General features: G+C 41.3%; 1 protein-coding gene across 12 annotated transcripts in view; it reads left to right on the forward strand.

Annotated features, from left to right (window-relative positions):
- Nucleotides 1-18,809, forward strand: part of Fmnl2 (formin like 2) — a 293,575-nt gene extending 274,766 nt beyond the window's left edge. For 5 of the 12 annotated variants that reach the window (XM_047547430.1, XM_047547434.1, XM_047547437.1 and 2 more), the window contains 9 exons: nt 1,884-2,118; nt 3,121-3,189; nt 3,297-3,377; nt 4,847-4,976; nt 7,114-7,277; nt 8,209-8,310; nt 10,130-10,228; nt 10,891-11,014; nt 16,767-18,809. In XM_047547430.1, coding sequence (XP_047403386.1) covers nt 1,884-2,118; nt 3,121-3,189; nt 3,297-3,377; nt 4,847-4,976; nt 7,114-7,277; nt 8,209-8,310; nt 10,130-10,228; nt 10,891-11,014; nt 16,767-16,876 — 1,114 coding nt within the window. In that variant the 3' untranslated portion in view covers nt 16,877-18,809. Of the gene's footprint in view, nt 1-1,883; nt 2,119-3,120; nt 3,190-3,296; nt 3,378-4,846; nt 4,977-7,113; nt 7,278-8,208; nt 8,311-10,129; nt 10,229-10,890; nt 11,015-12,866; nt 12,993-14,238; nt 14,662-14,700; nt 14,795-16,766 lie in introns of those variants that run through there. The other 7 variants (XM_047547433.1, XM_047547440.1, XM_047547432.1 and 4 more) reach the window with 4 other exon arrangements.
- Nucleotides 18,810-21,039: the final 2,230 nt, after the last annotated feature.

Consider the following 21,039-nt stretch of genomic DNA (forward strand, 5'->3'; position numbering starts at 1 on the left):
AGTTATATCCTAGTAAGTTTAGAATAAAAATGAAAATAAGTTATAAATTAGTAGATGACAGAGATACTTCAGTAGTGGAACAAGATCTAAGATAATGGAGCCATTCATGATGTCCGCACTTAGAAGATTCCGCTTATTACATGTCCCTCTGCAGAGTTGAGTAAGATGCTAACAGTCAAGAGGTGGACCAGAAGTTCCCTGAGGGAGTGCTGTGTTTGAATGAGTAATTAATTGTTTTAGAAGAATAACATCTGGAATGTGACATCATTTATTGTCTTGGTCTGCTTTCTTATATAGGCCTACAGCAGTGCTTATAAAAGGAAAGTTGAGCTGAGTGTTGCAGATGTTAAGAGAAGGGAGAAATGTCAGTTTTCTCTGGAGTATCTGAATTTTATCCAGATTTGTTGAATACAAATTTGATGGCATTTGTGGAATGATGTAGTTCAATGCCAGATGCAAATATGATACAGATGCATATTTTAATTCCTTACAATAGGAATGTGAATTTGGTTGCTCTTAGCACTTTCAGGACATTTTAAACAAAGTTTTCTGTTTTTTTAATTTTTGAACTATATAAAAGGTATTGATTTTGTTTATTTCTCTGTTGGAAGAATCTGTCTACTCTTCTCGTGCCTATGATAATGATATTATTAAATGTTTTAGGAAATAATTCTTCACAAATTGGTACTGTATACATTTTGATTAGAGACCATCATAGGAGAACACGATCCTAATAGATCATTTGCTCTGATTTCATGTCTTTGGCCAGGGTCATAATTGAACAGTCTAGTGCCTTTGACAGTCTGTTCTGATTTGAAACTTGGTATGCAATCTGGATTTTCTTTTTTATTATTAGTTCATTTTAATTATACAGAGTAGTGGGTTTATTGTGGCATATTTGTACATGCAAATAGCATGTTTTTCTTGATATACCTTGTTTGTCATGATTAAATGTAATTCTGTTATGTTGCTGAACAGTGAATGTCCAGTCAGGCTTGTTGGCACATACCTGTAATTGCAGCTACTCAGAAAGCAGAGATGGGAGGATTGCAAGTTCAAAGCCATCCTGGGAAATTTAACAAGACCCTGTATCAAAATAAAAATGACTGGTGATATAGCTTTGTGATAGATCCCATACCTAGCATGCACAAGGCCCCAGATTCAGTCCCTAGTAATGAAAAAGGAAAAACAAAACAAAAAAACAAAGCAAAGATTGTCTATAAAATAAAATACTTCATTTGTTCAAGTTGAGCATAAATGTACACAAAGATGTGATATTCCTTTAAGGAATGTATGTCCTTCAAGTTGTGTATTTTGACCCTCAGAAGATCATGGTCAGTTCAACATACAGTTGTCTCTCAGTACCTGTGCAGAATAGGTTCCAGGACCCTTGTGGACACCCAAATATCCATATTGTATAGGCATTCACATGCCTATACTCAGACCATTGGTTTAATTTAAATGTTTTACAGAACTCACCAGATATTCTATAATTATATGTATAGTGTTAACCTCTTTAATTGATGCTACTTCACAGTGCTGACAAAAACCATGCCGTGAACCACTTATCCATCAGGTGCTTTGGCCTTGTTTCTATCTCCTTCTATTGTCATTTGCTCTTGACTTCCTGAGACTTAGAGCCACCCCAGGACTCTAAGCAAAGAGCTCTCAAAACTGAGGATGGCAGCTATGACATAGTGTATGCAGGTTTTCAGGAAGGACCATTAGGGGACCTGATGATCAGGAACCAGTGCCAAGGTAGAATCACAGCGTAACTGTGGGCATCTGAGGTTTATTGAGTTGGTAGTGAATGAGCTGGACCAGATGGAGGTGTGGGGGAAAGAGTAAGTTTTCTAACATTTACCTGTTTGTGTTGTTTTCAGATTTGACTTGAAAACACTGCCTGTAGACTTTGTGGAATGTTTGATGAGGTTCTTGCCAACGGAGAATGAGGTGAAAGTGCTTCGGCTCTATGAACGGGAAAGGAAACCCTTGGAGAACTTGTCGGATGAAGACCGCTTCATGATGCAGTTCAGTAAGATTGAGAGGCTCCTGCAGAAGATGACCATCATGGCCTTCATCGGAAACTTTGCTGAAAGCATTCAGATGTTGACTCCTGTAAGTGGACTAATTCAGAGGGGGCAGAGCAAAGAGATGATTTTTCTCCTTTTTTTTTTAAACCGTCTCTCCTGGAATTGCTCTCAATATAACAGGGTCTAAAGAACTTACTAGATTAATATTTTATTTCTGTCATCTTTTTCATATTATGTATGCAGAGTACATTGAAAAATGATGAGGTTCCATCTTCCATATTGCTATTCTTCCAAGTCAATGCCATTTTCCGTGTCTGTAGATGTCTGAATTTCAGAAGACACTTCAGTACAGAGGAAAAGGAAAACCATTTTCTCAAACTTGGTTGTCTCCTGAAGATAACTGTCTTGGCAAGACTGACTTTCATTTCTGAAACAAATCCATATATTTAGTGAGCAGGCTTATAAGCTTTTATGAGAGTTTTCTTCCTTGGAAGAGTGTAATAGTAGACTGTGGTGATGTGCAAATAGCCAGTTCTCTCTCATTCCCTGTGTTAATCTGGTGGAGACGTAAGTGTCATAAACTTCAGTTTGTTCCCAGTTCTATTTTTAAATAAACTTGTGTTAGTTACTGCTTATTGTAGCAGGTCTGTTCAAAACTGTTAGGAGAAAGTATTATATAACCTCCAACCCCCATTCTCCGGCAGCTTCATTAATTTAAAAGCAAAAATTGTATATGATTAGAGATGGCAGTCAGGGAATTAAGTTCTGCCAGGAGAGGCTTTTGACTCCTAACTTTGAACAACTTACTGGTTATAGATTTTCCTGTTATAAATTTCGTGATTAAACAGTTTCTATATTATTACTATAAATAGTTGTAGAAAAGAGCTTGCATGTGATGATATGGTTATCTAGGATCTAGCTGGACAACTGAATTTGCTATACTAAGGAAAAATAGAATCTCATCATTAAGACTTCAAGGTCGAAATGCAGGACTGTTTTTTTTCTATGCTAGTTTTTAGTTTCCAATTAGTTTCCCATTTTTAACATGTCTTTTCTCCCCCACTTCCTTCCTTTGATTGGAATCTAGCAACTGCACGCAATTATAGCAGCATCTGTCTCTATAAAGTCATCCCAAAAACTCAAGAAAATTCTGGAGGCAAGTGAAGTTTTCTTGTATACATATTTAGAGAGTTGACTGGTCAGCTGCCTTCCAGGGCTTGAGAGACTGTCCTGATTGACTTCTGTTTTCTCTTTCTTTTGCAGATCATCCTGGCCCTTGGAAACTATATGAATAGCAGTAAACGAGGAGCAGTTTATGGATTTAAACTTCAAAGTTTAGATCTGGTGAGTGAACTAGAAGGAATGTGAGGGCTGTGTGAAGGACAGACAGCTGGCAGAGACCGTCCTGCAGTGGAGAGTCTGTTCTTGGGAGCGGGGTGGGAGGATTTGATAAAGATTCTCTGCTAATGGGAGGGTCTGTTGGTACAAATTTTCTGGAACACCATTCGGCAGGAAGGACTCTAAACCTTAGACATACATATACCCTTTCACTCATTATTTTCATTTCTAGGAATCTGCCCTCAGGAGTCTAGATTATGAATGTTGTATTTTATTTTTAATTGCAAATAATTAGCAATAAATTAAGTGTCCACTATTGTGGGAAATTACTAAATGCTGAAACAATAGTGTAATGAACTATTCTCCAGCTGTGAGAATACTTTTGAAGAATTTTCAGAGAAAAAGATAATTTTGTGTTTAGGAAACAAAGCAGCGTATAAATTGCAGGTATGGTTTAATTCCATCTAGGTAAATATGTAATATAGAAGACTGAATGGAAATGGATTAAAATACTAATAGAGAGAGTAGATGGAATTATGAATTTTTTTCTAAGTTTTCAAATCTTTTCTGTATTTTCTAGAAACATTTTTTTTTCCTTCATGGATGAAGATGCTGTCCTTCTTGCAGTCATATGATTTATATGAATAGTATTAGAGATGATCCTCCATGGAACTTTGTCCTGGCTTATGGAGCTTCCCTTGACCAGGGAGGACAATGGGCAGACTCCCTGGCTGGCAGAGATGCGATTATTTGGGAGTGTCCAGTCACAGTGTTGGCCCTCAGAAGACCATGGTCAGCTCCATGTATATTGTCCCTCAGTATCTGTGGAGAATCAGTTCTAGGACTCCTGTGGATACCATAATCGCTAGATAGTTGACTCCTTTCTATAAAATGTGGTAGGATTTGCACAAAACCTTAGAATATCCCCACCTATACTCTAAATCATCTCTAGATAATTTATAATATATAACAATATAAATGGTCTGCAAATAGCTATTATTCTGTATTGTCTAGGGAATGACAAGAAAAATACAGTGAGCTGGCTTTCTCTGTTTAGGGCACCAGAAAATAGGGAATAAGAGAGGAACTGAGCTGAGTGTCAAGGGTGCAGCATAGAAGCCCTATATCGTTGGGTGCACCTGCACACCCCAACTGGCCCCACCTGCCACTAAACTGAAGTCTTCTTGCTTTTAAACCAGGAGAGGAGGGATAGCAGATGCTGGGTGGTGGTTCATGGAAGTAGGGTAAACCTTAATGTTGAGTATACACCCTGGTGAGGCTGTCTTCAGGTCATTTAAACTTCAGTCACCCGGTTCATTGAAGAATACATTGAATCTTGAATCTCCCCTCGGAATATGTTTTTCCAGCCTGTTGGGCAACTGTGCTCGGTGACTTCCTCTCGGGGCAGTTGCCTACTGGCGACCCTCCCACCATCCTTGCTCTTGCACCTAACCCATGCCCCCTTTTGTTTTCAGCTCTTAGATACAAAGTCAACAGACCGAAAGCAAACGCTGCTGCACTATATATCGAATGTTGTAAAAGAAAAATATCACCAAGTGTCTCTATTCTATAATGAGCTTCATTATGTGGAAAAAGCTGCTGCAGGTACTAATTTCAGCTGTCAAGGTTACGCCTAGGTTTTTAATGCCTTTAATTGTGGGGGAGCCATTCCCTCTTAAGCAGACACTTCAGGACCAATTTAAAAAGACAGGACCAAGAAGTCAAAAGCTCTGAGCTGCTATACATCTGGATGGTGCCACTCACTCCCCGGAGCCATTGTGAAATGTGGGCATGAAGCTGACCTTTCTCAGCACCTTCTCTATAAAGATACAGGTCTTGGAGGCCCATGTGCCTTCCCTTGTCCATATCTTGCTCTTTTTGTTCTATTGCTATTGTATGAGCATGAGAATCTGAGAATCACTCCCCTCCCACACACAAAAAAACCTAAAACACTTTTAATTTTATTTCATGCCATTCCACTTGCTCAGGTGTGGCAGTTCTAAACATTTTGCTTTTGCCTGAACACCATTTAAATTACCAGTACTTCCTAGTTGCTCCTTGGCTATGGCACTTAACATTTTCTTATTTCAGTCACACGGATAGAAAGTGATAGAAACATACTGGAACCCATCTTTCTACCACTCCTCATATATTATATTATGTAATGTACCATGTCGTCTCAAGAGAGTGTCAGGTTTGACCAAGGGGTGATATGCAAATTGACCTTGGAATTAATCACCACAATTTTTGACTTGTAATCTTCAGCCTTCCTGAGACCTACCCCTAAGTTTCCTACACTGAGACTTTTAGGGTGAGTTCTTTTGTGACTCCTCTTGCCTGGCTAAATGGCCATTGTTTCTGTGTTCTTACCAAGGAGCACTCTGTACTTCCCTCTTGTTCAAGATTTATCAAATTTAATTGTAACAGTCTGTATGTCCATTGCAACCTCTAGTTCTTAAGGGTAAAATCAGGCTTTATTAATCTTTATAATTCACTCAACCCCTGACAAATTGGATGGTGGGAAAAATGAATGAGCAAAGGAATGAGTGAAATGATACACTGCTGTCTGGATAGATGCTGCAGAAGCCCTAGTGGAAGCTGAGAGGCAGATGGAAATGATTTTGTGATTATGAAGAACAGGCTGGGACAGACCCACTGAGGCAGGTAGCAGAATTTATATTCTGCTGGAGAGGTTTTCCTGCTTTCAAGTTTTCCTTTGTCTAAATTAGGGTTCTTAAACATCATAATTCTAATTAAGAAAAAAGTTAAATAGCAAATTCCTACCTACTAATTAGTAGCACATTTTGTTTGACCCAAAAAGTGTCATTTGAAAAAAAATCAAAGGGGACAATGAAGAGATTGGGGCTTTCTGGTTCAACAGTCCTGTTTGCTCTCTGGTGCCCAGGTGGGCTGACACAGATTCTTTATATCTTATATCTTTATCCTTCATTTATGTAGTAAACAGTTGAGGGCCTTTTGCATATTTGATGCTGTCAGCAGTATTAGGGACTCGAAGACAAATAAACCAGTGTGTCTAGTGTGAGGGAAACAGCCTGCATTGTGTATTCATCAATGTGCAGAGCTGAGTCAGGCAATGGGGAAACCAGAGGTGGGACCAACCTCCACAGGAAAGCTGGCTCAGGAGACTCCAGGAGTGCGCCTGTTCTGGACAGTTTTATTGCATATGGAAAAGTTAAGGCTAAAACTTTCTGAAGCAAGGGCAGGTTCTTTAACAAAAAGAAACTGTCCAAGGTTTCTTTGGATCCTACTGGTCAGTTTGACTTAAGTTCAAGACAAAATGCTGCCCTCTTCTGGAGGACCACAGAAATGCAAAAGAGATAGAGAAGAAAAGAGGTTTGGGCCTGTCTCAGCTGAGGACCTACAGGCTGTTTCCTAGGAGAGAAATGGAATGTTATTTGGAGTCCATAGTTGCTACCTGAACCCCTTCTCTGCCATCTAGTAGCTGCATGACCCAGGACAGACCACAGATCTTTTTTGCTGCTTTTCCTTGTTGGCAAAATGGGCTAATGTTGCAGCTGAATCAGTGCATAGAAAGAATTTATTGTAGTACCTGATAGTGCTTTCTAAATTAGTCATATTAAAGTATCTTTGTGCTAAAAACTGGGAACTAGGTCTAAGGGTCCCAGTAAGCCCTTAGATCCCTACTGAGAGCTTGGCTTAGCAGGCGGACATGCAGTGGTTTTGACTGTGAGGTTCACTGAGACCTTGCTTTCTCTGTTAGTCTCCCTTGAGAATGTTCTGCTGGATGTGAAGGAGCTGCAGAGGGGCATGGACTTGACCAAGAGGGAGTATACCATGCACGACCACAACACACTGCTGAAGGAGTTCATTTTCCACAACGAGGCGAAACTGAAGAAGCTGCAGGATGATGCCAAGATTGCACAGGTAGCCCACGAGATGGGCCCCTAGGGCCACCTGTGGCATTGGCTCTGAGTTTGGGGAGAAATGCTCCATTTCTCTGCCTGCAGATGGTAGATTTCTTAAGTAGCTAATAATTATTAGAGGGTTATCTTTCCCAGATTGTCCTTGGACATAGCCTTGCCCTGCTGATTGTCCTTGTCTAATTGGAGTCTTCACCCTCTTCTGTAGAGGGTCCCCTACCCCTCCCTCTTCCCTTTCTCTCCTGGATTCCGTCCAGCACGGGTTCTGTATGCAGTTCAAGCAGTGGGTGTGCGCATGGACTGTGCTCTGCTAAGCAGTGTCCCTGGTGTCTCAGGTTTCTGTAGATCTTGACCTTAATGTGTGACTCCACACTGGGGGGTAGCAATACATAGGTAAACCTAAAAATCATAGCGAACCACATATCATCAAAGAAGGGGAGGCGAAGTGTAGGGGAACGGACAAAGCTGGGACAGTGGAACGGCCTCCAGTTTGGAACTGCCTTGCATCACAGACGAGTTTGAGCAGAGGTGGAGTGTCCCTAATGTGGGGCTGTGTAGGAGTGCTGAGGCAGTGCTGAGAGAGCCAGAGACTTCCAAGATCCCTTCTGGCCTTATTGTTTCTAAGGGGTTCTGCCATGGCCATAGGAATCTCTTGGGAGCCCCTCCTTCTGCCTGCTGGGGGGGGAGGGGTAGAGGTGGCCGGAAGTCCCAGAGATGAGCTCCTGCACCCGCCTCTTGCATGGTTCTGATTACCTTTGACTGGGTGTTAGAGGAGACATGGAGGCTGGGAGAATTGCGGGGAGGTGAGGGAGGCCACAGGGGAGAGAAGCTGAGGCACTGTGTCTCTAGCTGCTGCTTTCTTCAGTTTTTCCTCCAAAGTACCTGGTTCGAATATTGGAACTAATGAGATTCAAGAGAAATTTGCTTCTTCATAGGATGCCTTTGATGATGTAGTGAAGTATTTTGGAGAAAACCCCAAGACAACACCACCATCGGTCTTCTTTCCCGTCTTCGTCCGGTTTGTGAAAGCCTACAAGGTAATCAGGAGGAAGGTGTCCTGCCGAGCCCTCCCTGTCATTCTTCGTCATGTAGGTGCCCTCTTTCAGGCATGTCCGAGCCCCAGCTGCCCTCCAGAGGCCTCCTGCTTCTGTTGGGTAGCAGATCTGGGTGGTCAGGGTAGAGACAGCTCTCTGGTCCTGTGGAGGCCGATAGCTCTATGGCCCTGAGTCCACAAGGATCCCGTTCTCCATTGAGTCAAGGCTGGACCTCAGTCAGCAAACAGAAGCTCTTGGGTGCTGGGGCAGGCGAGAAGCTCCAAGACCATTGCTGGCCTGTTGCTGACTATTGACCCAAATATGCAAGTTGAAGCACTTAGAAAATCAGCTTCCCACCCACCTGAGTTACTTGCTAGATCAACCGAGCAAACTGTGGCCCATGACAAAGGCACGCTCTAGCTGAGCTCAGGGAAAGCTGCCGTGCTAATCCTGGCCTAGGCAAGGGCTTGGAGACTCTTCGTTGGGCATTTACTCAAATGTCAAAATATTTAACTGTCTCTTCTCAGCATGGCTGAATGTAGTAGTGATATCTCAGGTATTAGTGGTAGGGTGCGTCCTTGGCAGTGAGGACAAGTATAGACTGAGCACGGACCTTATGCTCTGGTCACAGGGAACTGTGAGGAAGGAGGGCACCGGCCACCGCCTGCTGGGGTCCCTTGGCTGGCAGGTCTAGTGAGCTGCAGATGGTTCTTATTAGGAGCCATGATAGTACTTCACATAAAAACTTTTAAATCTAAAGTCAAAAGAAAATATATGCTCTTTTGCAACTGTGTAAGAGAAGCTGGGAAGTGGCTGGGGTTGGTCTCAAAGCCTGAGGCTTTAGTGGCCACATGTACGGCCAGAGAAGAGAAGTGGCCTTTGGTGACCTGGGGGTGTCATGGTCACAGCCTGAATGCCCTCTTCCACCTCTCATTTTTCCTTGGTTTGGTGGGGCACTGGTCAGGCAGTGATGTTTTGGATGTTCTTCCTGCCCTGCATGGGCTGAAGGGCCTCTCAGTCTGAGCCCCGTTGGCACTCTGTGGACAGATGTTTGGATTTCAGGACATTATCCCTCTTTTCCTGAGTACAAACCAAAAGGAAACTTAAAAGCAATAGAGATCAAAATATAAATCGTATTACTAATTAAAAACTGGGCTGGAGGATGTGGATCTGTGAAATTATACTTCAGTCCTAATTTAAATAGTTGACTTATCCCTCAGTTCACAGATTGACAGAAGTCTCCTCAGAGGAGCTGGCTTGAAGGGAGGGAGTGACCAGGAGGGCTAATTTTGTTCAGTTTCTTGTCCCAAATGATCAGATTAGGCATTCTGCCTCCCTCAGAAAGGAGTGAGGTATTGGGACAGAGGTCCAAAGTATCACTCTCATGAAGCCCCTGAAAGGGACCAGAGCCCTCAATAATGGGCAAAAGGCAGAGAGATCTTAGATCCTGCTTTCAGAGAACTTATAGTTAGTTGGACAAATTCTGGAAGCAAAGCAAATGCACATGAAAATCACTGAGCACAGCTTCCAAGAGGGTGGGTCTCAGCAGATTTGTGGGGCTCTGGCTCAGAAACCTTTTGAGCAGGGAGGATCACGTGGAATGAACTACCGAATGACGTGAGTATCAGCTACCAGCTTTTAAGGATGTTTGGTTGCTGGACAGTGAAACCCAAAATCAGAGTGAACTATCTCATGAAGTGCAGATCTTCTTCCATTTGCTCTAATTCCCCACTAAAGATTCTGGAAGACTGACTGTGGTCATTTCCATTGTTTTTTTTTTTTTTTTTTTTTTTTTTCGTTTTGTTTTGTTTTACTTGCCCAGCAAGCAGAAGAAGAAAACGAACTGAGGAAAAAGCAGGAACAAGCACTCATGGAAAAACTCCTGGAGCAAGAAGCTCTGATGGAGCAGCAGGACCCAAAGGTAAGAAGCTCTAGGCTCCTGAGCTGGGCTCCAGGTGAGGCAAGTGGTGGAGGGGGAACAAGCTAATGAACACAGGAGCCTGGCTGCTTCCTTCTAGGGTTTGGCATGTGGAAATTTGTTCGCTGGTTACTTTGTTCAGCAACCATTGTAAAGAGGGCTACAGCATGTTTGGGTAGCATTGCCAAGTTTGCAGAGATCTGGATTTAAATCTTAGTTGGATATACAGAGGCCAAGCCAGGTAACCAGTGACTAGAGGACTCCATGGTGACATTGCAGGGTGCAACCTCATCTGCCAGACCTTGGCTAGCATTGGGAGGGTGTCTTCGTGCAGGGCAGCACCAGGTAAAGAAAGAGGCCAGCAGCCTTTGCTCCAAAACTGAAGACATCTGGCCCATGATTGTTTCCAGCTGTTTCTGTGGCCATAGAACCCAGTCTTCCCATGCTGCCTGGTGGGGCCCTGTGTATTATTGGATGAGGGTTTCCATTGTCTTCCCAGAAGCTTCCTGAGTTTTTCTGCATTTGAGCATAATGTTGGGATGGTATTATCTGTATTTTTGACCAAGGCTACTTATTAAAGTACATAAAGCTCTGGTACATTTTATATTTTCTTAAACTCCCAATGGGTGCTGGTCCCACTAATCTCTGCCCTTCTTTCTTCTCAGTCTCCTTCCCATAAATCAAAGAGGCAGCAGCAAGAGTTAATTGCGGAGTTAAGAAGGCGACAAGTTAAGGATAACAGACATGTGTATGAGGGAAAAGATGGTGCCATTGAAGACATCATCACAGGTAAAGGACACTTCCTCCATGTGGCCCAGGAGATCCTGCTGGCCTCACCTAGACTGGGCCACAGGCAGATATTGCAACTTTGTTTGATCAGGGTTGGCAAGTTCTTTAGTGGATGTTACTCAGATTCAGCATTAAGCAGAGAGACTCCATGCTCCAATTTGAAGTATACATATAGTAGCATGTGTGCTGCCCACCACTCTCTGGGAAATCTTTATTTTTCACTGTTGTTTGAACTCTGTACTTTCAGTAGGTCTCCTCCTAATGGTTTTCCATCATTTTTGATTTTTTATCATGCTCCATTTTCCTCCTGGTGACCACTCCTGCCCACCTGCTTGAATAATAAATACTGTGGACAAAATCCATTCAACTCTATACTAACCACAGTCCAGGCAGATTTTTCAGCATGCTCTTGAAAAGTCTCCTTTTTCATTGAAAGTAGCTGAAGTCAATAGGAAATCAGGGGTCCATACTTTGGTTGAGGCAACAGGCTTTTAATGAGGGACTAATCATTCTATCAACTAGGAATTGTCTTACCTAGCTTGGTTCTTGTCTTATTAAATTCTAGCTTAATGTTTGCTGCTTGAACCAGCTCTCCTGGGTTTCCATTCTTCTTTTTACCGATCAGAATGATAACTTGAGTAACAGTCTTTTGGTGGTAGTATCAAGTAACATTTCATTCACGCCTCTTGTGTGTGAATGCTGCTTATCAGCTTCAAAGATACTTTACACATTTTATTGTGGTAAGTTTTAAAAATGTGCTGAAGTATAGAGTACTTTGAGTGTGCTGGGTGACCATGTACTCCTCACCCATTTCAACAATTACCAATCATGGCCATTCTTGTTGTATATATGCTATAACCATTGCCCCGCCCCGCCCCCATACAAACTTTGGAATTTTTGGATACATGCTCAAGACTGTAATTTCATTTACAAATATTTCACTTTGTATCATTAAAAGATAAGTACTGTATACCCACAGTACCATTACCATATTCCCCAAGCTAACAGTTCCTTAATATCAGATGCATAGTTATTGTTCACATACCCCCAGTTGGCCTAATTTTCAAAAAATATAATTCCTAGACTTTTATTTCTCATTGTAGTTTGGTTAGTATTATAACTAGGAATCCCAAATTGTGAAAAAGTTAAGTAGATATATAGATAGATTAGATAGATAAAAAGGAGGTCAGTAAAGCCTTCCTTGCTGAGATTCAAGCCGTGTAAGTTCTGAGTGGGTGGGGAGGTGCTTGATGCAAGCGGTGTTCTCCACTCATGGTGCACACGTGTGCCCTTGGCGTGCAGCGCACAGAGCTGCAGATAAGAAGAACCCAGAACCTTCTCGGTTCACACAAGGCCCCCATTGTCTGGCATTTGCCCTCTCCTCCTCCACAATGGGGGAGAAACTCCACTCTGAGCAAGACCAGGAATAGCCCTCCACCTCGGTAAGCACCTCTTTGTCTCCGTGCCACCGTGAGATTAATATGTCGGTAGCGAGATGTGTGACCTTGCACACCAAGAACTTGGAGCCCTGTTTGCGTCAGTATGTCCTCGGTCCTCGTGACACCTGACTTTCTACAATGAATGGAATGTATATTTTTCATTCTCCAGATCTAGATCGTTCACCTGCAGGGCAGGCGAGAGAGTAGTTTTTATTCTCCTTGGAGTCGTTTCCTCTTTCTGCCCCTCCCCAAGCCCCTCATTAACTCTTCGACTTTCACGAGCTAACCCGGGTGTAGACTGCCTTCGCCTTTTCCCGCCCTCCCCAGGTATGATTAACAAAGCACTAACCGCCAGCTGAGCAGGCGACTTGCTCCTCACTCTTCTGTTTGTGTTTGGCTCGTTTTCAATGCAGTGCTGAAGACTGTGCCCTTTACTGCTCGCACCGCCAAGCGTGGCTCTCGGTTCTTCTGCGAACCCGTTCTCACTGAGGAGTACCATTACTAAACTATTCCTCTTTCTCACCTGATGTTCTTGAAAGGTTGCACAGGTTTTTTGACCTCGTATGTCCCCGTGTCTGTCTGTGGGAGCCATCTCTGTGCCAGCATGGCACTGCCGTCTTCGTGGTGCTTATTGTGTTGTCCGCTCGCTGCATGGTTTTGCGTTTCCGTCATCGCTGCCCACTCACCGCCACTCTCAGTACACGCACATGTCCACGTCGCCGTGATGGCCTGGGTGTGTGACAGTTAATAGAACTGCCTGCAGATGTTTTCAGAAAATAGAACACTTCTTTGAGAATCAGGCTTGGAACCAAGTAGACTGCTTATAAGATTTTGGGACTGTATCTTTGAACACAAAATGACAGTAGCAATAACTGCTCGAGCAAACGTTTGAGCACTCGCCGCACACTAATAGGTCTACATATATCAAACTGACGCCTTTTTGTGCTTCCTTAACATACTTCAATCATCAGATTACCTGTTGCACAAAAGTGCTCAGAAATGAAAAGGGCTTGAGAGCTGCCCAGTGATTTACTAAAGGAACCGCACCGTGCATGGCTGTGAATTGGGCCTTTTGTAACTCCTCCCAGGCCACGCACATGAGACTCATGCTGTGAGCTTTGCACGGTGAGCCCTTTCAACCCAGCAGCCTGTATGTGCTGATCTTGGCAATTCACAGCCTCACAGCATCCCAAACCCAGGCATGTCACCCCTATTCAGTATCATGCTCAAGTTTAGCAATCAGCAATTCAGTGTTGGAGCAAAACTGCAAGGCAGGAGGTGAAAACAAAGGACTAAGTGCTCCCCACCATCATATTCATGCCTCTTCACTGGCGGCTCTATTCCATGTCAACCTGGGTATTTCATCTGTGATGAGGCCACGTGTGGACCTGCCTCTTTGGTCAGGGTAGTGACACTAGAAATATTAATAGCAAATACCTTTCATCAGGCCAGGTGTGGTGGAGCACGCCTGTAATCCCAGTGACCCTGGAGGTCGAGGCAGGAGATCGCAAGTTTGAGGTCAGCCTCAGTAGTTTAATGAGACCCTGTCTCAAAATAAAAAACAAAAAGGACTGGAGATGTGACTCAGTGATAAAGTGTCCTTGGGTTCAATCCCCATTACCAAACAAGCAAACAATCCCCACCAAAACAAAAACAAAAACAAAAATAAAAACCCTCTCAGAAAATACTACTTAGAATTAAAAAATGGTCAAAATTTTCCAATACTTGACTTCCAAGGCTTATTTCTTGATACTTAAAAAGCAACAAATTTCTTTTTATACCTAGAAAATAAAATAGACAAGAGTGCACTGTGTGAGAATAGCCCTTACTTGACATGGAACTGGGTCAGTATTTTTCTTGTGGCATAACTATCCTGCAAATTGTGCTTGTTATGTTTGTGTCTTTGTGTCATTGTCTGCTCTGCAGTGTGCTTACCTACCAGTGCTTATTAACTGGCTGGAAACTCATCTGCTTAGGCTATGTTTGCTGTCTGTTTTGGTGCTGAACTGTCTGTTTTTCTGGAGCCAATCTTCAAAGCAGCTTGAACTGTGTGGTCAGAGAGCTTGGGTGGGAAGCCACACTGATCCTCTCCCTGTTTTATCTAACACTACTTGTAGTAATGGCCTCCTGCTCTCTTCTCCATTGGCTAACATGCCCAGGAATATTAGGCACTAAGTTGAATTGCTTTCCATTTTCATCCCATTTTTACTTAACCATCATTTTGTGTTTTTGTTTTTTTCTGTTTAGCCTTAAAGAAGAATAATATCACTAAATTTCCAAATGTTCACTCGAGGGTAAGGATTTCTTCTAGCACACCGGTGGTGGAGGATACACAGAGCTGGCAAGCATCACTTTTTACTTAGCTTCCTCCTCTCTCTGTATGCACATCAGTGGTTTCAATTTGTGGCGAAGGGTAATACTGGTGAGAATCTGACCAGGGAGAAGTCTTTGTATCTCACATTCCATGATGTGAGGCTGAACCTCTCTGTTGGACTCTCCCAGCCTGCTGTGTGTGATGGCTTGGGCAAGGGTATTTCTTGGTCACTGTATTTGCTCTGGGTGCTAGGCTGTCCTTCCCTTATCTTCTGATTGGCTTTCAAGTTATTCAGATAACTCTATTTTGTTCTGGAAGTCAATAGCAGGTCCTGGCCCAGGAACACAATATACAGACTTTGAAAAGAGTAGAATCTTTAGAACTAATTTCTCAATGAACTCAGGAACCACAGAACTGGATATCCTTAGTCTAGCATGGAATTCTGACCTTCAAATTTACCATTTTGGGCTAAGGAGCAGGGACTACTTTGCTTGAATTTAGAGGAATAGGGGAGGATCACAAATTCCACCAATTTAGGAGCAGGAAGGTAACAGGCCTGAGGGGAACTGTGTTGAATTTTCGAGGTTGACTCAGTCCCACTCAGCTTCAGCTTCTTACCATGTAGGAATTTGGACCCAACATTGACTGATTTTCTTATATTTCAAGAAAAGTCAGAAATCCTAGTTTATATGTTAATTACTAATTTAGGTATCTAATAAGTGTATTTAAAAATATAGGGGAATGATGGTGAACGCCATTGTTATAATCCCAGACTCAGGAGGCTGAAATGGGAGGATCTCAAGTTTGAGGCCAGCCTTAGCAACTTAGTGACACGGTCTGAAAAGGGCTGGAGGATGTAGCTCAGTGGTAAAGCACCCTGGGTTAAATACCCAGTATTCCCCCTACCCCCCAAAAAAATAGCAGGTCAGGGGATTGCAGTAGGACATATATCCTGTGGGCCAGTTGGCTCATAGTCTCCATTTTCAATTTACCGAGTAGATGAAGGGACAAAAAAGATTAAATTTGGTTTAATTCCGTGTTTCTTTGTAGAGTTTTTTCCTAGTAGAAGTCAACAATACTAAGTTCATAAAAGGAAAATACATACTAAAATTACATAAGGGAAATGAGAAGCCTGCTTTATTTTTTTTTCCATTTGTCTTCCCTCCATCCCGAGGAGGCTAGGAGCTGGCTCAGCTACCTGCCTTACTCACGAAAATGTGCCTTCATACCCGGACTTACATAAACTGCCTCTTCATCCCACTTCATTCCACTAGAGCAGTGTCTCCTTGAATCAGTGCGCAGTGATTTGATTCGGTCAAGGCTTTCTTTTTAAATGTCAGACTAATGCTTTGCGCTAGCAGCACAAACTGGAAGCTGGAGGAGAGCTCAACAGCTTGTCCCTGCTGATAAAACACACAGAACTCCTGGGTGGCAGGAAAGAGTATTGAGGAAATAGAGTATTATTTTGATTTAGATTTAATGGTGAGTTGAGCACTATGTTTCTAATTCACAAAATAATAACCAAGCTAGTCAAATGGAATAAAAACAATACAACCTGCATCTGCAAACTAAGGCCTTTGAGGTTCCTTCCTTGTTAAAATTTCAAGGATAAGATAGGACAGGGCAGTATGTTTTATTAGTTTAGTTTAAAATTCATTAAAATTATTGTTGACATTCAGGCTTCCAGAAAAAATACAAGCCACAGCTGCTACCAGTTGAAGAAACATTTCAAAATAATACTTCAGCTAGGCTCTGGCCAGTGACAAAAATATCCTATGTTTTTCTCTCATGTCCCAGAATCCTACCAGTATTACATCTTATTTTGATTGTAAATACTTAAGGCAGATGTATGTCCTTGGTTCAATGCTCAATGAGTTTGAAGGGCCCATTAGCTGACTCTTCTACACAAGCTGCTTTGATTGGCTGCCAACTGGCCTTTGTGTTGCTTAGATGCATATTAAAAGTTGCTTTTATTTCATTGGCCCTCTCTTCTTTACAGATCTTAGAAACCAACCATACCGAAGAGCCGATGCGGTGAGGAGAAGTGTTAGAAGGCGCTTTGATGATCAGAACTTGCGTTCTGTTAATGGTGCCGAAGTATCCATGTGAACCCAAGACCTGCCTGCATGAATAGAGGGTGTGCGTGAATGAAACTGCCCGTATAAATTTCATGTGCTACTATTTAGCTGCAGCCTTGAACACAGATAATTCCTAAGGGCTCAGATTAGCAAATACATAGGAATTTTAAAATAATGGGTTCTCCTTTCAACCCTTGTTAACAAGTGCCTAAAAATGGAAGTACCTGCTCAGATTAATCAAAGCAATAGGATTTGATTTGATTAGGTATCTTTTTACACCAGTATGTTATTCAGTTTTTTAACCAAAATGTAAATTTCACATTACATTCTTACTTGCCATTGTGTTTATGCCATGATGGCCCACCCTGGTTTCCTGATGAGTTATAAATAACATGGATGCATCTGCTTGGGGCTTCCTTTCCCGAGATGTCTTTTAAGGAATTAATTTTGTGTTCCAGCCATATCCATCAACTTTGTTTTTAAGGACTTGCAACATGGAAGAAGGAAAGAGTCACATAAAGTCCTTCTACCACTAAGCCCCATTAAAATGCAAACAAGATCCAACTGTAGTGGCACAAGAGGTCACTCAGCTCTGCCTCGTTTCACATTCTACCACTTCTGTGTGAGAATGCCATACCCTGTGAGAGACAGTCACTGGTATGAGATCCAGGATGACGATGGCATAAAATGTTGAATAGGACTTATTTGCATTACTGTGTTCTTAAGCTAGAGGCAGCTTTTTAAATTATGCAAATATATTTATTAATTAACACTAAAATTAACAGCTCAGTTATCGGTATTAGGATTTCTGAGGGCTTTTATGGGTCAATCCTGAGAATAGAAATTGATGCCTTGCTAGTCAGGGAGAAGTTTACTAGCCCTATCAACAAGCATTCAAGATCATGTCTGTTAGCAGAGTAAAGTTAGGAACCTGGCCTTATTCTCTTCCGACAATCGCAGGGCTTTTCTTTCCTTTTGTAAATTGTTCACGTATTTCCCAGTTACGAGGAATTGAAATTGTTGTTGAAAAATATTAACATTGGTATTAAATTTGAATAGGCAATGGGACTAGATTCAACTAAGTCATTGTTAACTTTCCTTCCTCTCTAGCAAGGCACTTGTTCCATTCCAAAGTCAAAAACTGGACTGAAGCAAAATTTGTATTTTTCATAATATACATCCTGCTTCTGGCTTACCTTCTTGGCATATTACATCAGTATATTAATTGTAAAGTTTATTGTATAGTATTTAACCACTGAATTTATTTTATGTTGTGCTTATGTGAACCCGTTGGTGAAGATCCCTTTTCCTTGGGTAATGTGTAGTTATATGATCTCTTTTTAAATGTACAGATATTTTGCTATAAAATTGGTGCAGTTTTTTATGGTTTTTACACTTCTCTTTAATTCCCACCTAAGATTCTGGGTAATATTGTAAATATTGTTTAAAAATGCATCAGCCTATGCTATACAATCTGAATGTTATTTTAACTTATAGTTTTTTTTTTTAATATATATATTTAACTACAAGGACGGCTTAGGGATCAGTTATCACATTTCACTTTAGCATACCTATTTACAGATTAAACTGCCACCTGCTGGAGCATTTCCACATGTACTTTAAAAAAGAACATGCCAAGATTTTGTCTTTGGGTTATGTCAACATTCATTTTGAGGAAAATAGCAAATTGACCATGACATGTAAGACAAATAATTGGACCTTTACCACAATGCAGCTATTTTCCAAAGCTCAAAGCTGACATGCATGTTAAAAAATAATTGTCTATTAATATACAAATAGACAATAATGTTGGCATGTTCTTTTCTGTTTGTCTATTAATGGGCCTGCTTCTTAGCAATATTAGAAATGTTTTATAAAAGCAGTTCATGTTACTTTTCTGGTCTTTCCACGCCACAAAAGCAAATAAACTATTTACACTACTATTCTGTAATGTGTCATAATCTTTGAATGGTAAATTTTAGGGGGAGATTAGCAGTTTTACTGAGACCTTCTTCTCTAGAAACAGGTATATTCTTACTATTCAAACTCAGAATCCAAAGATACATGGTAATTAGGAAGAGTTCTTTGTATCAACCCTTTGAGATGAGGGTCTCACTATATTGCCCAGGCTGGTCTCAAACTCCTGGGCTTGAGATCTTCCTCTCACAGCCTCTGTGGTAGCTCAGACTATAGGCGTGCATCAGTGCCTGGCTTGCTTTATGAATTCTTGGACACTTGCTGTATGGAATGTAGGAACAAAACGGCTATTAGTAGTGAGGGATGTGTCTCTAAAATTTGTATTTATAAACCTATTGCTTCTAGAAAGAGAACATTCTCCTTTGGTGAAGACTATCCTCTAAAGTTAATCAGGTCATCTGTAGACCATATAGAGGTTAAGCACCTGTCAACCCCACTAGGCCTACTGCACACATATACTGGTATTTGTAATAAGTCATCAGAAAAATCTGTAACATTTATTATATTCTTTTTTGGAAGCAAGAAATAGAGGATATTCCAAGTGTCTTAAAATAAAATTAGTTGCTTAAGGAATTGCAGTTATAATAATTCTCTCACACCATCATTTGTACTTCAGCTCTGCCACACTTGGCTATTTACAGATTTTATGCAATGATCTTATTTAATCCTCCCAACAAGCCTGAGAAATATTAGCACTGTCATACCTAAAGGAAACCAACTAAGAAAAATCGACTTGTCCAGGGTCACAGTCTAGTCAGTTGAAGAGCCTGTACAAGCCTTGTTTCTTGGTTCCCAATTCAGTGCACTTTACCCTATACCAGTTACACAATGTGGATGAGTTTTTATAAAAGGGAGGAAAAGCTGAATTCTGCAACAAGAATCTCCACTTTGTTTTATACCTGGACAACTGTCTAATGGTATAAGATTTTGAAGGCCTTTTTTAATATTCCAGAAATTCAGAGTTTTCAAACCCCAACTATAATAAGGTGAAATACGGCAGACATAAGTTGTGTGTTTTGTGGTTGTGGGGTTGAACCCAGGGTCTGGTACATGAGCTATACCTTCACCCCAACATCTGCTTTTTAAAATGTTTACTGACGACAAAGAACTACGTACCACTGTGTTCTCTTATTTCCCATACTCCAACACTAAACTTCACTGCAATGTCCAGTACCCCTCCTGACACAATTTGCTAGATACAGAATGGATCATCACTGACTCTGCTTTGGTGTTCAACATACTGGGTTTTTATCTGTATAATTACCTAATTTGACACTGGAAAATGTGATACTTTTGTAATTAGTGGCTTTACAATTCACATACCTATTAACTTTAGTATTTGATAAAACAAAACTCTTCTGATAGCCCTAATGCACTGTTTTCTAGTTTTTATTATCAGAAATGTCTACAAAGATGAATCAGCACAGTACATACAGGATTGTTTTCCATCTCTATAAATAAACATTCACCTATTCCCAAGAAAAAAATGGAAGCAAGAAACGCATGAAGGTCTTGATCTTTTTTCTTTTTTAAGGGTTATTTTAAGCAGATATTACACTGAGAAAACAGGATGTGGGCATTTAACAACTCGGAGAACTACTGCCTGAGGGGTGTTTAAAGAAAAATGTTGACACAAATCCAACTCATTTAGTAAAATATGCCATTTTTCTACTAAATTATATTTACAAAAGGTGTGATATATAACTGTACAGATGTGAAAACCTGGCAATTACAAATGGGGAAAACAAACCTTGCTCCTCCTGTTACTCACCTTTCAGAGTAAGTCCTCTCTTCAGTTATAGAGGTAGGCAAGAAAACTAACACCTACCAAAAATATTTGTAGGCAGGACTCCCCCCCCCCAAAAAAAAAAGAACTGTTTATAAATAACACACTTATATGACCTAAGGAACAGCATTGAATAGCATCAAGAAATGGCTTAGTTTGAATCTGATGTGATTTAGCCAGTCACTCACTGTTTCCGTAGAGGTGAGAGGTGGGGTGAGTTGAGATTGGCTAGTTCCTCTGAAATGTAAACATCAACTTTATACTAGGGTAATTACCATCAAATTAATGGTCAATTACTAGTCACTTAACAAAGCATGAGGTGGCCTTGAACTATAGCCTATTGAGAATTATAAGCCTTTCTAAATCTATAAAGCAAGCTTAAGAAGATAATTTACTATCATTAAGGAACTTGAGTTTCCATCAGGTAGACT

This window comes from Sciurus carolinensis, chromosome 3 (genome assembly GCF_902686445.1).
Source record: "Sciurus carolinensis chromosome 3, mSciCar1.2, whole genome shotgun sequence".
In the NCBI taxonomy this organism is placed as follows: domain Eukaryota; kingdom Metazoa; phylum Chordata; class Mammalia; order Rodentia; family Sciuridae; genus Sciurus; species Sciurus carolinensis.